Raw genomic sequence first — 18,334 nt, 5'->3', positions numbered from 1 at the left:
CATCCAGAGCTGAGGGGTGGACGCAAAGAGTAAAGGAAGTGGGCAGTTAAGCATTACATTTTGAAAGGGACTCTGAGAAAATCTCACTTAGTTTGTCCAGGTTTTCATCTAAAAATACTGTCAAGTAACACATTAACATAAAAAATAATAAAAGAGTAATCAGTAATCCTAACAAAATGAAAGTCAAAGTGACAAAGTCCAGTTCTTGTTCATCTGCTTCTGTTTAGCAACTGAATGTCTAATGATTTGCAAGCTCATTTTAACATATATGTTGTTTGTCATGTCTCCTGGTTTCACTCAAGAGAAATCTGTCAGACTTATCTAAAACAGAAAAAAGAAGAAAAAAACTGATATGTGTTCATTCCAATACTAAATCAACCTATTGACTAAAAGTTCAGGCATAAAGCCACTCCTGCCAAGTCATGTTGACATAATAGTCAGATTAAAGCTTCCCTCTGGAAATGAGATGAGCCAATAATAACAACAGTCAGCCCTAAACTGTGCCCAGTGTTGCCCTTTTATCAGCTGTTACAAGTCCCACCTTCATTGCATGAGCAGTGTAAATGACTACTGAAACTATCTGATAGAAGTATGATACCTACTATAATTAAAATGCATATTATCAACAAATGCTCTTAAAAAATATAAAATTAAAAAAATAATCTATGTTTACTGCATGTTTCAGCTGCTAAAGTTGGAGCAGGTTTTGCTTACTTTATATGCAGTTAGAAATTTTAGTCTAGTTGAGGCCGGTCGTTTCCAAATGATTACCAGATAAATGAGAGGGGCTGGAAAAAAACACAAAGGCCTGGCACTTTCCCTGCTTAATTTTTGCTCTTGTACTGAATTGAGATAATTTGATAAATAGTTTAGATAAAAACTCGAATGGACTGGCACCTATTAGAGCACTTTTCTAGTTAATTTGAATACTCAAAGTGCTTTGTAGCTACAAGTGCTTTGTAGCTTCATCTGCATAGGCACCTTTTTCTGTGCCTAAGTGCTTTGAACCTAACATTCCCACACTCTGATGGATGCATCAGAAACAACTCATGGTTCACTACCCTGCCAGAGGACATTATTTAGATGCCAAAGAACACTCAAGGAGCATTCAAGCCACCGACCTTCTGATAAGTTAACATCTTAAGCCACAGTGACCATGAGACTTCTGAATTGGACACTGGTCACTTCTTAGATTCTGTATTTTGTAGCTTGTCACATGTCAAAAATGTGTAATGTGCATTTTAGAAAACTTATCTTAGAAACGATTGAAAGATATATTATTCCAACCTATTATGTGAAAACAGAACAGAGGTTCACAACAGAATTGTGAATCTAAAAAGTTGCTTCAGCTGTTGAATAACTGTAAGTATGTTTTGTGTACTCGATTACTTAAAAAAATGTATTAAAGTTGACGTACAATACTCAAATAAACGTGTACTACTTAGTTATTCCTCCCAGTGTTTTCCGTTATTGACCATTTAATTGAATGCACTGTAGATTCATAAAGAAGAGTCATCATGTACAATGGGTGCATGATCTCTGAACTACTGAGCGATACATTATACTATTTACCAGGGGTGTCACTAGGTTTTAAGGACAGGGGGGGCTTAGCCCCCAAGAGATGCACACGACATGAACGAACGTAGTGAATGAGCACAAAATTTCACAAACAGAAAACAAAGACTGAGAAATTGTTTTCCTACTTTTTTGGACAGATTAAACATCCTAGGCCACCAATAGATCTATTGTTTTATTTCAGTCTGCTTTATAATACAGTACAACAAAAAAACAGAGGAAATGTGTTTGCTGCATCAATAACAAGAAAAAAACTGAAAATAAAAAAGTACATTTTTCTGGCTGCAATCACCAGTTACTTGGTGGGTGGAAGCATCAAAGAATGACGTCTGTTTTTAAGAGTGGCAAATCGGTCAATCACTCTGTTGTGACTCAGATGCTGAAGCGTGTCTTTTTCAATAGACATGACTGCAAGACTGTGAAGTCTTTTCTGACCCATTGTTTGACGCAGCCAGGAGTGCAGCCGACGCAGTGCACTAAAGGACCGTTCGCACGAGCAGCTGCTGACAGGCACTGTTAGGGCAACTTGGATGGTTGCCTTCAGAGAGGGAAACATGTCGGAATCAAGGAGGTTGTACACAGACAACATATTTTTGGGTGGACATCCAGCCTCTGTTTTCCGGGTAAGAAAGTTTCTGGCCACCAGAACCTCCTCTTTTTTCAGGTCAAGTCTGTAGTGCTTTGCAAGTTCATTCAAGTGTGGTTCACTCAAGAAGTTCTCAGATTTAGGACTGCATGCCTGGACGCCTTTTAGCAGCCCTGCATCTACACTGCAAAATCTTTGATCAAGCTCGCCAACCATCCGATTCACACAAGGGAAAAGTAACTCTCTTTTCAATGTGTCTGAGTTGTTCAATTCAGTGCGTGAACCCTCCAGGACAAAATCCTCCATTTTCCTCTGTTTGTGCCTTGTCTGGCACCTGGTTCAGGGATACTGTGGGTGTTACACAGGGCCTTGGTTTTCTCATACAGCTCTGTAGCAAATGCATCTGAGTGTTTGCCCTTAAGTGTGTCACACACAGCTTGTTTGCAGATAAAAGCTTCTGCCAGGTCTAAAGTCTCTTTCTGCAGGAATTTGTGGAGTCCTTCGGTTACAGACAGAATCGACTGAAACATCAGTAGTGCATAGACTGCTGAGAACTTGTAGAGCTTTGCTCTGAGACCAACAGCTATGGGGGATCCAATTGCAGATAGGCACTCCAAAATGGCAGGCAATGTCTCAAGAACTGCACTGATTGATCGCAACTGACATGCCCAGCGAGTGTTTGAAAGTTGCACAAGCTCAGTTTTTGTCAATCCAAGCTTTGCCTGAGTCTCCATGAACTTATGATGATTGACTAGGGAGGTGCTGAAGAAAGAATACACACACTCCAACAAGCTGAAAAGCTCCACAGCCTCTGGGACAGCCTTGCAAGTATTGCACAAAACCAGGTTGAGTTGATGAGCATAACAATGCACATAGATAGCCTCAGGATGGAGCCTTCTAAAATGTGCTTGTACACCTCCAGTGGAGCCACTCATAACGGCTGCACCATCATATGTTTGTGCTACACACTTAAGCTCTGCAAGACCATAGTTTTGGATCTGCTGCTGAATCTCATTTGCAATGGACTGGGCATCAAATGATTTTATCTCTGCAAGTGCAAGGAAACGCTCCTTCACTGCCCCCTCTGACACGTACCTGACACAAACAGCTAACTGCTCTGCCTTTTTATCCCTTGCCTCATCCACCATGATGGAATAGACTTTAGACTTTGTCATTTCAGATACAATGACACTAGTAACTTCCTGGGCACAACAGTCAATCATGTCATTCTGGGATGTTGGTGAGATATACTGTGCATTTGATGGGGGATTATGTTTTTGAAGAAAAGGATCAAACTCCTTCAAAAGCTCCATGCACGCAAGAAAATTCCCTCTGTTTGGGCTGTCTTCACCTTCATCATGGCCACGAAAAGGGAGTCCCTTTTCGTGACTGCAACAATTCGTCTGAGATACTCTCTTCTTTCGACTATCTCACTCACATTTGCAGTTGCTATCATCTGTGCAACGTTTCCCTGTTTGCTAGTTCCCTGGTAGCTTTTCCATGTAACAACACTGTCCTTATGTGTTTGTGCCATCTCATGCTTGCCAAAGATGACTAAAGCTTTCTTCCAGTTCTTGCAACCGTTACTGACCAAACTATCATGTTTGATGTTTTTGCCAAACACTCTACATGGGAAGCAGAAAGCTGCATTCTGGTTGACTGAATATTCTAACCAGTTGTGCTTTTCAAACCAGCTGTGGTTAAATGCTCGCTTCTGTGCACCAAAAGTATCATGTGGATAGCTCTTCAGCTTCACCTGTCTGGGCCCTGTGTCTTTGTCACCTAAATCAAACCCTGTAGTAGAATGAGTTGCTGCAGCTGCTTCAGCATTTTCCCTCTCTTGGCCTGTTTGCTCTCCTCTCTCTGTAATAACTTGATCTTCCTCTGCCTCTCGATCTATTTGCTGCAGCTCCTCTGTCTCTCCTTGCTCTCTCTGACTTGAACTTGCCTGTTGACCTTTTTCTCCCTCAGCCACTCCTTCTGCCTCACCCTTCAAGATACATTAAAACATACTGAATTGTAATGTAAATTGCTAATATCATGACTTCTGCTCCCGCTCCACAGTAATTTGTTGCTCCCAAATATTTTGAAGTTACAAACATTATATTTTGAGCACGCATGTGACTAAAATGGTTGCAATTTAAAGCCCTGAAAAATATTACTAAATTACTTGAATTGAAGTAATATTAAAATAGAACCCTCAAAAATATGTGAGTCAGGCTAATTTGACTTATATACATATCTCTCTCTTTGCTCTCTCCACTTTCTAACCTTGACTCTCCTAAATAAAAGCTCACGTTAAACAGGTCTTATATGTTGTACCGTGACTGAAATGTTTCATATTTCATATCCATATTGAGTCCCATAAAATTCTAATCAGACTGTCTCCATCACAAATGACTCCATCCTTTGACTCACCTCTCCAGCAGACGTCTCTCCCCTCTGCCTCTCTGTGCTCCTCTGCCCTGACTCCTACAGGTTAATGGGGATGGAGTGATTATTATTATTTCCACTGATGATAACCATACCTGAATGAGCTCAGCTGGATTTTTCAGAGCTAAAACGAGTGACAGAAATTAACATTATGCTAACAATTTAACTTAGTGCGCTAGCCAGGTTTTTATTTACAAAATGGGGAGCACCTGGTTCATTATTTACATGGGATTCTCTGCTGTTAGCTGGAGCTAACTAATTGTTACTACCAGCCAGTGATGAAAACTTACTTTCTTGAAAAACTTGCGTATATCCATGATTTCTTGCCGTTTGCCACATGCACGCTAGTGTTTCTGCAGGTGTATACGAGCGGAGTGTAAAGTACCAGTGAAAACGAGGACTGGATTTTCAGTCATGTGGATGTCCCCTGTGAACAACTGGAAGGGATTGGATAACGAAGCACTGACGCTACCTTAACAATGTAAAGCGAAAGGGACCAACCGAGTTATGATCATATTTGTGTGAATAGCGACAGGTTTATATTATTATTTCTTTAAACTCATATTCCTGCATCTTTATATTGAATTTGTCTGCAAGTTCTGTAAAAAAAAATAATCGAATAAGTTAAAAAAAAAAAAAAAAACCCCCACCAAATTATTTAGGGGGGCTTAAGAATATTTTAGGGAGGCTTCAGCACCCCTAAAATAGGCCTAACGACGCCACTGCTATTTACTACAAGGTACAACATGACACCATCCCCTCTTGGGATCTGTAACAGACAGCAAAGAAAAATGTTTCTCATATGAAGCAGAGGGAGCCTTGTAATGGACTCTTGTATCAGCCAATCTGCATACAGTGGGCGGGCCACGCATCGTCCGCGCTCATCACAGCCAAACCGGCTGACAGCCACCTGGGATAATCCCGTGCTGGACGTCGGTAGGTGTAGTATTGACAGTAGTCGGAGTCTACCCCAGCTGCTCAGCTGCTCAGTCAGTGTTTCCACTTCTCATTGTTTATCGACAACCCCTCTGCCACACAGCAGGCAGAGACTGTCTCCAGGTTGCTTTTTCTGTTTGGGTCATGGAACCTCCGCGGAAGGAGGCGAAAGATAATCCTTCGGCTTCAGCTAATCTTCTCTCCAAGATTTTCTTCTGGTAAGAAAACCGGCCTCACGCTGACAGCTTTCTGTGACATTAACCGAGTGAAGAGCTCTCCTGTCTGACAGTTTGTGACCACCCAATGAGGCCTGTCCATGGTTATTCAAGGTCCATCCCTTGAATAAACCACACGGTTACCGAGTGAAGTTTGTTACGTGGTGTTGAAAATAAGAGTTGTTCTAGAGTAAAGTGCCGTAAAGTTGAAATATCAGTGATGCAATGACAAGTAATGTGTAATAATGGAGAATTAGCATCAGTTTTTTAATTAACCCATTTTATTTACATTATATGTACTATATACATGCAGCTATTTAAACTAGGACAATATGTGTGTATTAAAAAGCATAAATGTGGTGTGATTAAAAAAAAAAGTACTGTATTTACTTATGACTTTAAAATGTAAACAAAATAAAACAAAATTATGCCTAAAAAAGTTGCTTCTGTTTACTTTTCCTTTAGTTGGCTAAATCCCTTGTTCAGAATTGGATACAGAAGGAAGCTGCAAGAGGATGACATGTACAAAGTTCTCCCGGAGGATGCATCTGATCGACTTGGAGAGGAACTACAGAGGTGGTTTAAATTTATTATGTCTGATTGTACTCAAGGTTTTTGTTTGGTGCTTCTTATAGAATCAGTCTACCAGTTTTCCCTCATTGTAATAAAGGCACCCTTTTTTAACAGTGATTCCACTGAAAGTCAAGCTATACAAAGTACTAACTGAACAGTCTCACGTGCTAATAAATTCAAACACTGATTCAGACAACGGTTCCGACTTTTCAGCAACTCCCGAGTATTACAGCACAGAACCAGGGTCATGAACAGAACTCACATTCACATTTGCCATCATTTTTGCTTTATTCTCCGGTACTGTATCCTGTGACATTTTATTAGATAGCACAAAAGGCCGTTCTATCATGCTTGTCCTCTCTGAGCAACTCTTCATGGAGTGGGTTTTACAAACACTGCCGTTCCAGCTTTTGTGGCCTGCCAGTGTCAACTAGGCCCTTGTGACCTCTTTACCTTGACTGACCCACTTCCCTGCTGGTGTTCACTTCCATTTCAGAGCTTTTGAAGAGGACAGACACAAACCACCTTTGGGCCTTTCTTGCTGCCAGCATCAGTGATTGTGGAAATGGCAGTGAAAATGTCAGCTTAAAACTGTAGAAACATCCAGCTTATGGTAACACTCACTACAATTTTTTTTCTGCGCAAATGTCAGCATTTGGCATTCAGGACCTTGTTCACTTCCAGTACTCTGAACTACTATATATTGAAGCTAGAGCTGCACACTCCTGGGAAGTACCAGTTGGATTGAAATGACTCCCTTCTCCACTGCTAAAACCCCTGTGTGTGTGGAGAGGCTGCCCCCTTTGACGAAGTTTGGCATCAAAAGTGTGCCCTGGAGATGGGCCCATCTATATTTAGATGGTAGTTCTGAGGGCATAAAAGTTATGGTTGACAGCACTCTTTTGTACGCCGCAGATGTTTAAGCGTTAGTGTGATACATGAGCAGGTGTTCCTCAGAAGACCGAGAATGTCAATACAGGATCAGACTGTGTTTGAAAAACAGTCTGCAAACAGTGTTTTATAAAGTTGCAGTGCAGAAATCAATCTGTAAATCTGAGAGTTAAGCGGTGCAGAATCCATAAGCACTGGTCTGCAGAGATGAGGAATAAAGGGATATGGTTAAATATTCTTGACAGAGGGTATGTCTGCTGTTGCCCAAAACAAATGCACTGACCTAAACGTTTTACCTTGCATTCAGGGGATCTGGGATTTTCCTGGCTTGGTTTACTTACCTGCAGAGGGAAGGGTAAATTAGTGCAAAGTTAATCTAAGTGACCGTCTTAGGCAATCCTGATGGGAATGGTCTTTTCCACAATGAGTATCCATAGTGCTCAAAGGATCAGTGAATAATTTGATGAGTATAAAAACCATTCAGAGTCAACAGATCTCAACTCAATTAAACTTATTTTAAAATGTGAAACTTTCTCTTTAGCATGTATTTTAGAAGAATGATGTTTCATCCCTTCATTAGCATCTTACAAACATCTAATAATGTCAAGGCTTTTCTGAAGACAGTGATTTTTACAATCAAGTATTTGGCTAAAGAGCAGCATGGGTAAGGAGCTTGGTCTCATGTGGGAGATGGAGAAGTAGTGCTATCTATATATAGGTGGGCTCACCTCCAAGCACAATGTCAACCTTAATGCCAAACACTCTCACAGGGGGCAGTCCCTCCCATAAATCGGTGATGTCCAATTAAAGAGGTGCCAGGAAGTGGCAGGGACCTTCATGAATCTCTGGTTGGCTTTTACGCAGCTGGGTATTCTGCTATTGGAAAAGAGTGCACCTTTGTCTGGTGCATATGGCATTTTAGAGTACTAGCAGAAAGTTGAGTGGTGAATTCTTCTCTTTACTACAAACGCCGATGTGGCATTGATGTCAAGGAGGGCCTGATGACTGGCCTGGAATTAAGCATTGAGAGCAAAGTCTTAGTATGTAACAATAAGGGGTGTTACAGTAACCACTCTAATAGAAGAACAGAGTAAGAATGACCAGATGGTTTTTGTCTAGCTTCTTGACAAAATTTGAAATTAAAGTAAACATGAGCAGGGAAGTGGGCCAGACAAGGTAAGGAGGTCATAAGAACCTTATTGGCAGGTCACCAAGGCTACATTCACATTGGTTGTGAAATAGTGAATTGTTGAACTCTGTTGGAATTGTTTGGAGAGGATAAGAATAACTGAACAGTTTTTTGTGCAATGTTAAATACATTTTGAGAGGGCCGAGGTTGATGGTGGATAAAGCCGCAGCTGGATTCACGAACCTGCTCCTGCTTTTTACCTTTGTTTATGTCTCAGGTTGATATGACAGGATGTGAGCGTGTAAAATCCAGACAGCTATGCAGTGTGTATGCCACATACTGTTCACATTGTGTAGCATTGTATTTATTGTTAATATTATGTATCAGCAGTAGTGATAATAGCGATAATAGTGATCCATACCTGGTTAGTTAGTATGAGCAATATAAATTAACAATTATAATCCTTCACTCTTCTCTTAAAATACACTAAGTAGAAATTGATTTAGCTTCTTTCCTGGGGAATCACCAGCAGTGTATTGCTTTATTACTGGCTTTGAAAATCTTCCTATCAGGAGTATTAATTGGTTTTCTTTCTATTTTCCGACACATTTCAAAGGTACTGGAATCAAGAAATTCAACAGGCCGCAAACGATTTACGGTCGCCTAAACTTACCAAGGCCCTCATTGAGTGCTATTGGAAATCATACTTGCTCATTGGATCGTACATCTTTATAGAGGTATATCAAAGTAACAATGAAAGTGCACAGCAAGAAGTGAGAAGCTTTAAAATGTAAAATACACTGACATTTCTGTTTTACATTCCCTTTGCTATCAGGAAGTCATCAAAGTCATTCAGCCAGTGCTACTTGGAAAGCTGATCGAGTACTTTGAGAGCTACGACCCAGCTAACTCACCTGCGGTCTCTGAGGCGTACATCTACGCTGCAGGCATCTCACTCTCAACCATCAGTCTGACTGTCCTTCACCATCTCTATTTCTACCACGTTCAACGAGCTGGGATGAAGATTCGCGTGGCCGTGTGCCATATGATCTATCGAAAGGCGAGTCATTATGATATGCCTGCAAATAAATGCCATCCTCTGAATTCTGCCGTGGTAAATTGAACTTACACCTTTGTTCCGCAAAGGCTCTGTGTCTTAACAGCTCAGCACTGGCCAAAACAACTACAGGACAGATTGTGAACCTCTTATCCAATGATGTCAACAAGTTTGACGAGGTGAATGAAAATATCTGCACTCAGCTTCCAGTTTAAATGCTACCTTCCTGAAAGCTATATTGCTAAATTTTGCTTGGAACTGTTTTATACATATATTGATTGATTTATTTATTTTGATTATTTTGAAGTCTCTGCTGTGTGGTGCTGCTGAACTATACTGTAATATACTGACAGGTGTTTCTATTATTTTGTCCATTGTATTTATTTGAGTGTTGGTGTTAAAAGAGAAACACGAAGTTATAGCCTTACGTAGGTTTTTCTGCAGGGATTTATTATCTTGTATCTTTGAGTTAATGTTTTTCTTTTGACTTGCATTATAGATGACCTTACTCTCTTTGCCTTTGCAATATTTCTGCTTATGCTTTTCTTACAGGTCACATTATACTTGCACTTTCTGTGGATTGGTCCCCTGCAAGCAGTGTCTGTGATAATATTGTTGTTGTATGCGATCGGCCCGTCGTGTCTCGCGGGAATGGCTGTCTTCTTCTTTATGATGCCAGTACAGACCATGTTTGGACGTTTGTTCTCAAGACTGAGGTTTGAAGTCTTTTGCCAGATTCATTAAACATGCCATACATGTGCTGTTTTTCCTCCACGTGTTGTGTTGCATTGATTCCATAGTTTCAGTTTTTCTCTTAGGGCTGAAACAGCAGTCTTAACAGATGAGAGAATTCGCACAATGAGTGAAGTCATTTCTGGGATCCGAGTTATAAAGATGTACGGGTGGGAGAAGCCTTTTGGTGCGCTGGTGGATGAGGTCAGAAGGTACAGTTGATCTAACAATATACATATTCAGCCTCCAAATGTCTACCTGTAGAGGTTCAAGTGTGATATTGTAAAGTTATTTTTTAATATGAATATTAGAGTGAGTTAGAAGGAAGATTACTGTAAAGTGCAATAAAATAAAAACTGTGCCAAACACTGCCATCCTATTTTGTTTTCCACAGAATGGAAATCTCTAAGATCATGAAAAGCTCTTACCTGCGTGGCCTGAACATGGCGTCTTTCTTTGCAGCCAGCAAGGTCATCATCTTTGTCACCATCTGCGTTTATGTACTAACAGGGAACAAGTTGTCTGCCAGCAGAGTGTTCATGGCAGTTTCCCTCTACGGGGCAGTGCGACTCACCATCACGCTTTTTTTCCCCTGTGCCATAGAGAAGGTCTCTGAGTCTCTCATCAGCATAGAAAGGATTAAAGTAAATATATTACAGTTAGAGGCTATATATTTTCCAGTAGTGTGTTCTGATTACTTTGTATAAAAACTAAAACAAATAATCTACTATTCTTGTAAGCAATTTCTTCTGCTGGATGAAGTTGCTCCTCAGCATCTTGGCCTTCCTGTGGCAGAGAAGAAGGACTGCATGGTGAAAATTCAGGACTTAATATGCTACTGGAATAAGGTAGGAAACATTTTGGGAAATGCGTCTTTCCCTCTCATCCTAAATATGTATCGCATGCAATCTTTTGAGCCCTCGAAGCATAGCTAGTATTATACACTATGCTACACCAGCTGCGATGCTTGTGAGACAAATTTGTGGTTTTGAGCTATGCATAGTAGGTGAACCAAGAATTAAATTAATTGTTGTGTATTTACTACACACACCGATGTTCAAACTGGCTTACTTTTTCTTACAGACTCTTGAAACTCCAACCTTGCAGAATGTGTCTTTCGCAGTGAGATCAGAGCAGCTCCTGGCAGTAATTGGACCTGTTGGAGCTGGAAAGGTCAGGTCTGTTGTCAAGTCTCAGATTTAGTGAAGCACACACATGACCATGAGCCTGACATGGGTTAGGTAACTCTAAATACTTCTTACTGAAAATCTGTTGTGTTTACCACCAATTTCACAGCAGAAACCCTGCCTCTTAAGTTTCCTTATTAGTATATGATGCTTGTTTAATACATACATACTAAAATGTCCTCCCTAATTGGGAAACAGTTTTTGTAGGTTTGCTAGGCCTCTCGACTCCAGTTCCATGCTGAGTTCTCTGAGCAAGAAAGCGATTTTAAAGGTATTTCCCAAAATGTAAATATTGCAGTTTAAACCTAATTTTTTGTTTGTGCATTTCAGTCCTCGCTCCTCAGTGCCATACTGGGAGAACTGAGCCAGGAAAGTGGTGTCATCAAAGTCAAAGGAGAGCTTACATACACTTCTCAGCAACCCTGGATTTTACCTGGCACAATTCGAAGCAACATCCTTTTTGGCAAGGAGCTCAACCTCAAGAAGTATGATAGAGTACTGAGAGCCTGTGCCCTAAAGAGAGTGAGAATCACCTTGAAGCATGCTTGTCAATAATACAGTCTTGTAGCAAAGTTAGAGCTATTTTGGCTTTCAGTACTCTGGTGCAAATGGGAATGTTGGGAAAAGTTGCTTTTGTACCCTGATCAGGACATGGACCTGCTGCCAGGTGGTGACCTGGCGATTGTCGGGGACAGAGGGGCCAATCTCAGCGGAGGACAGAAGGCAAGGGTCAGCTTAGCAAGGTGTGCTGGACAACAATACAGAAAAATGCCGGCTTATTTGGTAACAGTGACAGAGATAAAGTCTGTGTGTGCGTCTTTTTAGAGCAGTGTACCAGGATGCAGATATCTATTTGCTTGATGACCCTCTCAGTGCTGTGGATGCTGAGGTGGGCCGGCACCTCTTTGAGGAGTAAGTCCTGTTGCCAGCATCTTACTGTTGTTTGTGAAAAGAAGTTGGCAGTTTTTCATGTTATTTCTTCTCTGCAGGTGTATTTGTGGACTTCTGAGGAAGAAGCCTCGTATCCTGGTTACTCATCAGCTACAGTATCTGAAGGCTGCCGATCAGATCGTCGTCTTAAAGGAGGTGTGAGCTTGAGTTTTGATTTAAAATACAAAATATCAGCAACTTTATTAGGTACACTTATGTAACTTCTCATGAATGCAAACGTCTAATCATCCAGTCACATGGCAGGGTGTCAGTGCATTTAGGGCCAGGGCCAGTAAACAGGGAAAAATTGCATTTGTGTTTAGTTTTTTGGGTGATTTATAAAAGTTGGGCTGTTTTCTAACCACAGGGGGAATAAGTTCATGTCAGTATCAAGCACAAAAAGTATGACAGGCTTTTTTGGTGTTAAATATCAGCGCGATTAGGTGTAAATTGTGTGTTGCAAATTTTAGCCAATCAGTTTACACACTTGATTTAATAACTCTCCTCTATATATTTAGCAAAGGAACTTCCAGGAGAACATGTGCAACAGAGTCAGTGGCAAAAATCTCTGAGTTCGATTGGAAAAACGTTTCATAATCTGAAAAGGGATGAACTGAACTAATAATATGATAACCAGTACATCCGCCGTTCAAGGAGTTTTAATCACAGTTTGTATTATTAGACATAGATTTTGGCCACTGCTAAAAGTTTGTTATTTTGTATGATGTATTGTATTTAAAAGCTCGCTAACACTTCAACAGTTCTATACCCCAAATTATTACGTTTTAAAACAAAGAAAAAATAAAATCAACCTAAAAAAATGAACTTCTCCTTTTTTTGTACTTAATATCTCCATTTAAAGATGAAATTTATGAATTCCTGCCATCTAATTAGTATACATGGCCATGTTCAATGTAATATTATATTGATTAGCATTAAACTAGCATTAAAGCTAGGCAAAAGGCACAATGTACTTTTCTACTTTAACAGGAGTGTTTCGTAATAGTTTGGTTTTTTGCAACACTGTTGCCCTTTTGCAATACATTTTTTGACTTTGAGGAAAATAAGTTAAAAATAAGTTAAAATGCCAAAAAAAAAAAAAAAAAAAAGCCAAAACTGTTAATTTCTTTGTCTACGAGTTTGTTATTGGTAATATTAGCAGTAGTACATTTTCTTGAGCCTACATTTTATGTTGCCTATAGAATCTTTATGACAATATAAATCAGCTATGCCGTTATTAACTGCATTTCTTTTCTCTCTGTCAGGGCCAGATGGTGGCCCGAGGGACCTACAGTGAGTTGCAGGGCTCTGGACTAGATTTCACCTCTCTGCTCAAGGAGGATAAGGACCAGGACGAGCAGAGGCAGAACACCACTCCTCTCTCAGGCCCCGTCTCCGGCCTCCCCCACGCACTCTCTGACAACTCATCTATGTCTTCCCTTTCTTCCTCTCGTTACTCTTTGATTGAGGGAACAGAGCCACTTGCAATGGTAGGTGTATGTAAAGCACTAGATTTTAATTGGAAAAAGGTTTTTAACCAGGCATGTATAAAACTCCTCATGTGCCTGCCTGCTGTGCATCCTTTAAGCCACTAGAGTGCAGGAGAAGCTAACTTTTCCTGCTTACCGTTCACTACAGCCTGCTTTGAAGTGTTGCTAGATGACTGGAATTGACACTAGTGTCTATTTCTAGGTAGTGCAACCAACAAAGGAGGAAAGCCGCTTTGAAGGCAACGTCGGCCTGCATATGTATGTGAAATATTTCATGGCAGGTGCTAACTTCCTGGTCCTCTTGGTCCTCATTTTATTGAATGCCCTTGCACATGTGAGTTTACTTTTTACTTTCTATCATTATTGCAAAAATACAAAGGATTATTAATTTTTAACATAAGATTATTTGTAGTGACATTAGCAGTTTTGTTGTTTTCTTAATGTTTGACCTAAAAACATCTATGTTTTGTTTTGTTTTTTTAGCTTACATTTGTTCTGCAGGACTGGTGGCTTGCGTGCTGGTGAGGATTTGTTTTTTTGCAAAAATAAATACATTAAGTAATTAAAAAAAAATCAAATAATGGGATTCATAAGTGAACTGGGCGCATTTACCTGGACTGAAAATGGTTTAATAGAACATAAGTGAACAAAACTGTCTTTCTTGACTTTATCTGTCACTTGTTGAAACTGACCTTGTGCTTCGAGATGGGAGGAATGTGTGTTGTGTAGTGCCTTCACGTTGCAGCTTTATTCCTTTGTTGTGTTTATTTGTCCTTGTGGATTTTTGTTTCTTTTGTGACTTGACTCGACAGGGCCTCTGAACAGAAGCACATCAGTGTGACCGAGCACCTCAATGGCAGCTTCCCTCGGCAGCTGGACCTTGACCTGTACCTAGGTGTTTACGCAGGTGAAGCTCACTGAGCGCATATTGCTTTTTGTGTACTCCTGAATCTCTGAATACCGCAGCCATTCAATGAACAGATCCACAGTTCTTTGGCTGTAGCCCAAGGCCTTCAAGGCCCAGTGTATGTGTACATGGGCCTCAGCTGTACAGCGAGATAGCAGTGCCTTTCTTGTTCTCTGCCGTTGGATTGCTCCGATTGCCTCCTTGTGACTCTCAGCCTCTTCACTCGCTCAGGCTTTGTGCTCACAGTGGTAAATCAGCATTCAAGCAAATGAAAAAAAAAAAAACACAAATGAAGAGGAAAAAAATGTGTTTTTGTGCGTACAGTATGCTCAACAATGTCACTTGAAATGCATAGCTAATCACAGAACAAGCACAAGGATAAGACTATGCTGTGCTGATGTTAGTTTTTGTATTTTTGTCAGGTTTAACAGCCACTTCAGTTGTGTTTGGCTTCGTACGCAGTCTGATCTTCTTCAATGTCCTGGTGAGCTCGGCCCAGACCCTTCACAACAACATGTTTAACGCCATCCTCCGGACGCCAATACGTTTTTTTGACATCAACCCAATTGGTAAGTGGCTCACCAGCCTTTCGCGTTCACATTTTAATGACATAGCCTTTTTTATAGCATGGTCAGTGATATGAGATGTTTATATCCAGAAGGACCTGCATCCAGTCGTTGCTGGAACATCTGGCCACTAGAGAGCAGACTGCTCCTTACTTTGTCATGTTTTCATCCACTTAAAAACATTCAAATACTTTTCTTTATCCTCTATAATTTGTCATGGCTATCAGGTTTCTTATGATGTAATCATTTATACATTCATGTTTTGTTTTTTATTTTTAATTAATATTTTAATCTGCTTAATTAAGATGTTTTTCCCATGTTAGGTTTTTAAACAGTCATGTTTTATTTAATGTGAATAAACAATATAAACAACTCATAAATATTTATCTAAGATGTATAATAATAATAAAGAAGTTTAAAATGAAATGATTGTAAAAGTCACTGCTGGCAGGTAAAGACTGTGCAAGCAAGATGTTAATTGTGTCAAAACGGTGGTGATATGACTTCATTTTTTAGCCATAATGTACTTAGAACCAGCAAAGAAACTGCTATCTATTTCATTGTGAGCCTGAACAAAAACAGCAAACAATCAGATTGAATATATGGTGTTTGCAGTAGATCTTGGACGGTGTTGCGTGTGGATTATAAAGAAGTGTAAATAGAGACATATTTGCTTTGTGCGCTGTATCAGAAATGTTGATTATTTCATTAGCTTTGTAGGCTGGAGCTGCTGGGTCACTAAAGCTGGCAGATGGACGTCATTTTAAAAGTGAGCAAACACTCCAAACGTGTCTGACTTTACTCAGGGAGGGAAGCAGTTCTTTTTTCTTTATTTTTTTTAAATAGGCGTCAATGAATGTGAGTGGATAATTCAAGATTTGCTTAAATTAGCTTTTTTTCCCCTCTTCTCCATAATTTATCTCCATAATATTAGTGCATTAATTAAAGACCTGTTTTAATTAGGTGAAGTAATGTCACTACAATCTGTCATTCATATCCAAAGTCAACTGTCAAGTGGCCCACTTTGATAACTTTAATTTTTCTGGAGCATTGTTCACCCGTCAGTAGATAATTACTCTGCCTAATCTCCTCATAGTGACATGCGTGTACAACACAATCAGCTTGGGTGGGAATTCTCAACAAGAAGGGGAACTTGTATCTGTATAATGAGTCATAATAAGCTGGTAACACAAGTCTAAATATGATTTGAGGGTGTTCAGGAGCTTGTGGTTTCTGCTAGCATTAGAAGTGGGTGTAGCGACAAAGCTTTTCTTTGCAAAGCTGTGTTTGGAGCAAACACCGCGTGTCTTAATCTTTGACTTTTGTTTTTACTGCCGCCGTTGTGTTATGCATTGGACTACCTGGCAGCTTATCTGGGTGTGCCTTGCTCGGTAATCTATGCACAGGAGGAGAACAAACACTTTGAATAATGTAATAATCTGTTTAATAGCGCAGCAAAGGAGAGGCTTAACAGACACTGCTATCTGATCGCTGTTGTGCTGCTATCAGTAACCATTGTGTGACCAGTCCAGTCATTACAGCTCGGTTGCTAGTCTGGCAAACAACACTATGTTTGACTGGATTTACACACACACACACACACACACACACACACACACACACACACACACACACACACACACACACACACACACACACACACACACAACTATCCCGGAGTCTGCGTTTCCTTTTTCCTCCATTCAGTCAGCAATAAATTAAGAAAATATATATCAGTATTTTTATTTGCACTGTGTAAATAAATTCAACGTACTTATATTTTACCCCCCCCCCCCCCCCCCTTCTTTTGTTATGTATTTTTAATTAATTTATTACCCAAGTAAAAAAGCATCATGACAAAAGCAGCTGTTGTCAGCTCCTCTTCTTCCCTTCCTAATGTTTTCTTTCTGTCTAAACACTTTTGTTCTTTAAAAAAAAAACACCCTGCCACTTCCATCACAGCGTTTACATTCACTACTGTCTTGTCGTAAGTGTGAGTGATTTGTAACTGTGTGCACATGTGTTGTTAAGGATTTGACAGCTGTTTACATGTGTAAGTGATAGGTGCGCTGCTGCTGCTGCTGCTGCTGCTGCTGCTGAACAGGCCCGGTGTTTGATAGCCGTCCTCAGAGTTAAAGGTTACCATTTCAAGCGTCGCTGCACAAAGGTCTTATTTGTTATTCTGTGAATGTGGTTTATAACAATGGAGTACAGCTGTGGTGAATTATGATTGACGGAGAGGTATTGTGGCTCTTCTGTATCTGCCACTGAATACCACTGCGCCATTTAAATCTGTGACTGTGTTATCTTTTGTGCTGCACAGACATAGTTGATTTCCAAGTTGGTGCTTTCAGTGATTAAAACTCTTTTTCGCGTTGTGACAGTACTCTTTGATAATTTTAGAGATGACAGAAACCACAAGCAGCTTTTTCCTCCGTTTTATTATTTTAAATGGCTTTAAATATTCATGTTGCCCCGTTTGAGTAATGTGTACAGTCTTATTGCAGCTGTTCATCCAAATGTGATCCATTTAGAGCAGCACAGACAGCGGTGGATGTGTTGAGCTGATGTTGATCCCTGTAATTTAGTGTCATTGAGTGGGCTAATCCCCTCAGAGACTGCAGGCCAGGGCTTCAGCTCATCAGCACAGTCGAGGAGTGGAGTTTCAGTCAACACATGCACAGACACACATCCACAGCCCTGTCTCCCATCAGCATAGTGGGCCATCTCAGAGCTGGGTGTTGCTGTTGACGCAGTGAACATTAGATCTTCTGTAGTCACTGATGTGAGATTCTAATTGTGTCCACAGAGGCAATGTTTTTAATGTCTGTATTTCAGGTCTGGGATGCAAGAGTGTTAGGAGTGAAGTGAAGGAAGTACTGCAGAGAGGATGATGATATCGAAGTGTGTAAATTGAATGTGGAGATGGAGCCGTGTGTGTGTGTGCAGTATGGCTGATAGGGCTCCCCCTCGCTCTGCACTTCCACTATTTAATTGCATGAAAGGGAAGGAGAGGAGATTGCAGGAGCCTGGCGGTGTGAGCGAAGAGAATGGATTTAGAATGTATTAGTATTGGCAGCAAGGCGCCGGCGGTGGGAGGCTGCCCCAGGCCTCCGGGCCCTTCATG

The 18,334-nt window shown here is 40.5% G+C and overlaps 1 protein-coding gene across 4 annotated transcripts in view; it reads left to right on the top strand.

Annotated features, from left to right (window-relative positions):
* Positions 1-5,490: 5,490 nt before the first annotated feature.
* The window catches only part of LOC101479259 (ATP-binding cassette sub-family C member 4), a 38,930-nt gene continuing 26,086 nt past the window's right edge, over positions 5,491-18,334 (top strand). The window contains exons 1-19 of one of the 4 annotated variants that reach the window (XM_004557819.4): positions 5,491-5,748; positions 6,211-6,321; positions 8,955-9,075; positions 9,174-9,398; positions 9,485-9,574; positions 9,948-10,111; positions 10,214-10,339; positions 10,522-10,771; positions 10,868-10,975; positions 11,211-11,300; positions 11,645-11,836; positions 11,963-12,057; positions 12,140-12,226; positions 12,304-12,400; positions 13,510-13,734; positions 13,937-14,068; positions 14,218-14,255; positions 14,547-14,641; positions 15,064-15,210. In XM_004557819.4, the coding sequence (XP_004557876.3) occupies positions 5,675-5,748; positions 6,211-6,321; positions 8,955-9,075; positions 9,174-9,398; positions 9,485-9,574; positions 9,948-10,111; positions 10,214-10,339; positions 10,522-10,771; positions 10,868-10,975; positions 11,211-11,300; positions 11,645-11,836; positions 11,963-12,057; positions 12,140-12,226; positions 12,304-12,400; positions 13,510-13,734; positions 13,937-14,068; positions 14,218-14,255; positions 14,547-14,641; positions 15,064-15,210 (2,467 nt within the window). In that variant the 5' untranslated portion in view covers positions 5,491-5,674. Of the gene's footprint in view, positions 5,749-6,210; positions 6,322-8,954; positions 9,076-9,173; positions 9,399-9,484; positions 9,575-9,947; positions 10,112-10,213; positions 10,340-10,521; positions 10,772-10,867; positions 10,976-11,210; positions 11,301-11,644; positions 11,837-11,962; positions 12,058-12,139; positions 12,227-12,303; positions 12,401-13,509; positions 13,739-13,936; positions 14,069-14,217; positions 14,256-14,546; positions 14,642-15,063; positions 15,211-18,334 lie in introns of all 4 variants that reach the window. The other 3 variants (XM_076874974.1, XM_076874973.1, XM_076874972.1) reach the window with 3 other exon arrangements.

The sequence above is a fragment of the Maylandia zebra genome, linkage group LG16, assembly GCF_041146795.1.
Source record: "Maylandia zebra isolate NMK-2024a linkage group LG16, Mzebra_GT3a, whole genome shotgun sequence".
Taxonomy (NCBI): Eukaryota; Metazoa; Chordata; class Actinopteri; order Cichliformes; family Cichlidae; genus Maylandia; species Maylandia zebra.
The sequence above is the reverse complement of the archived record's forward strand: the minus strand, read 5'-3'. Positions and strand labels throughout refer to the sequence as shown.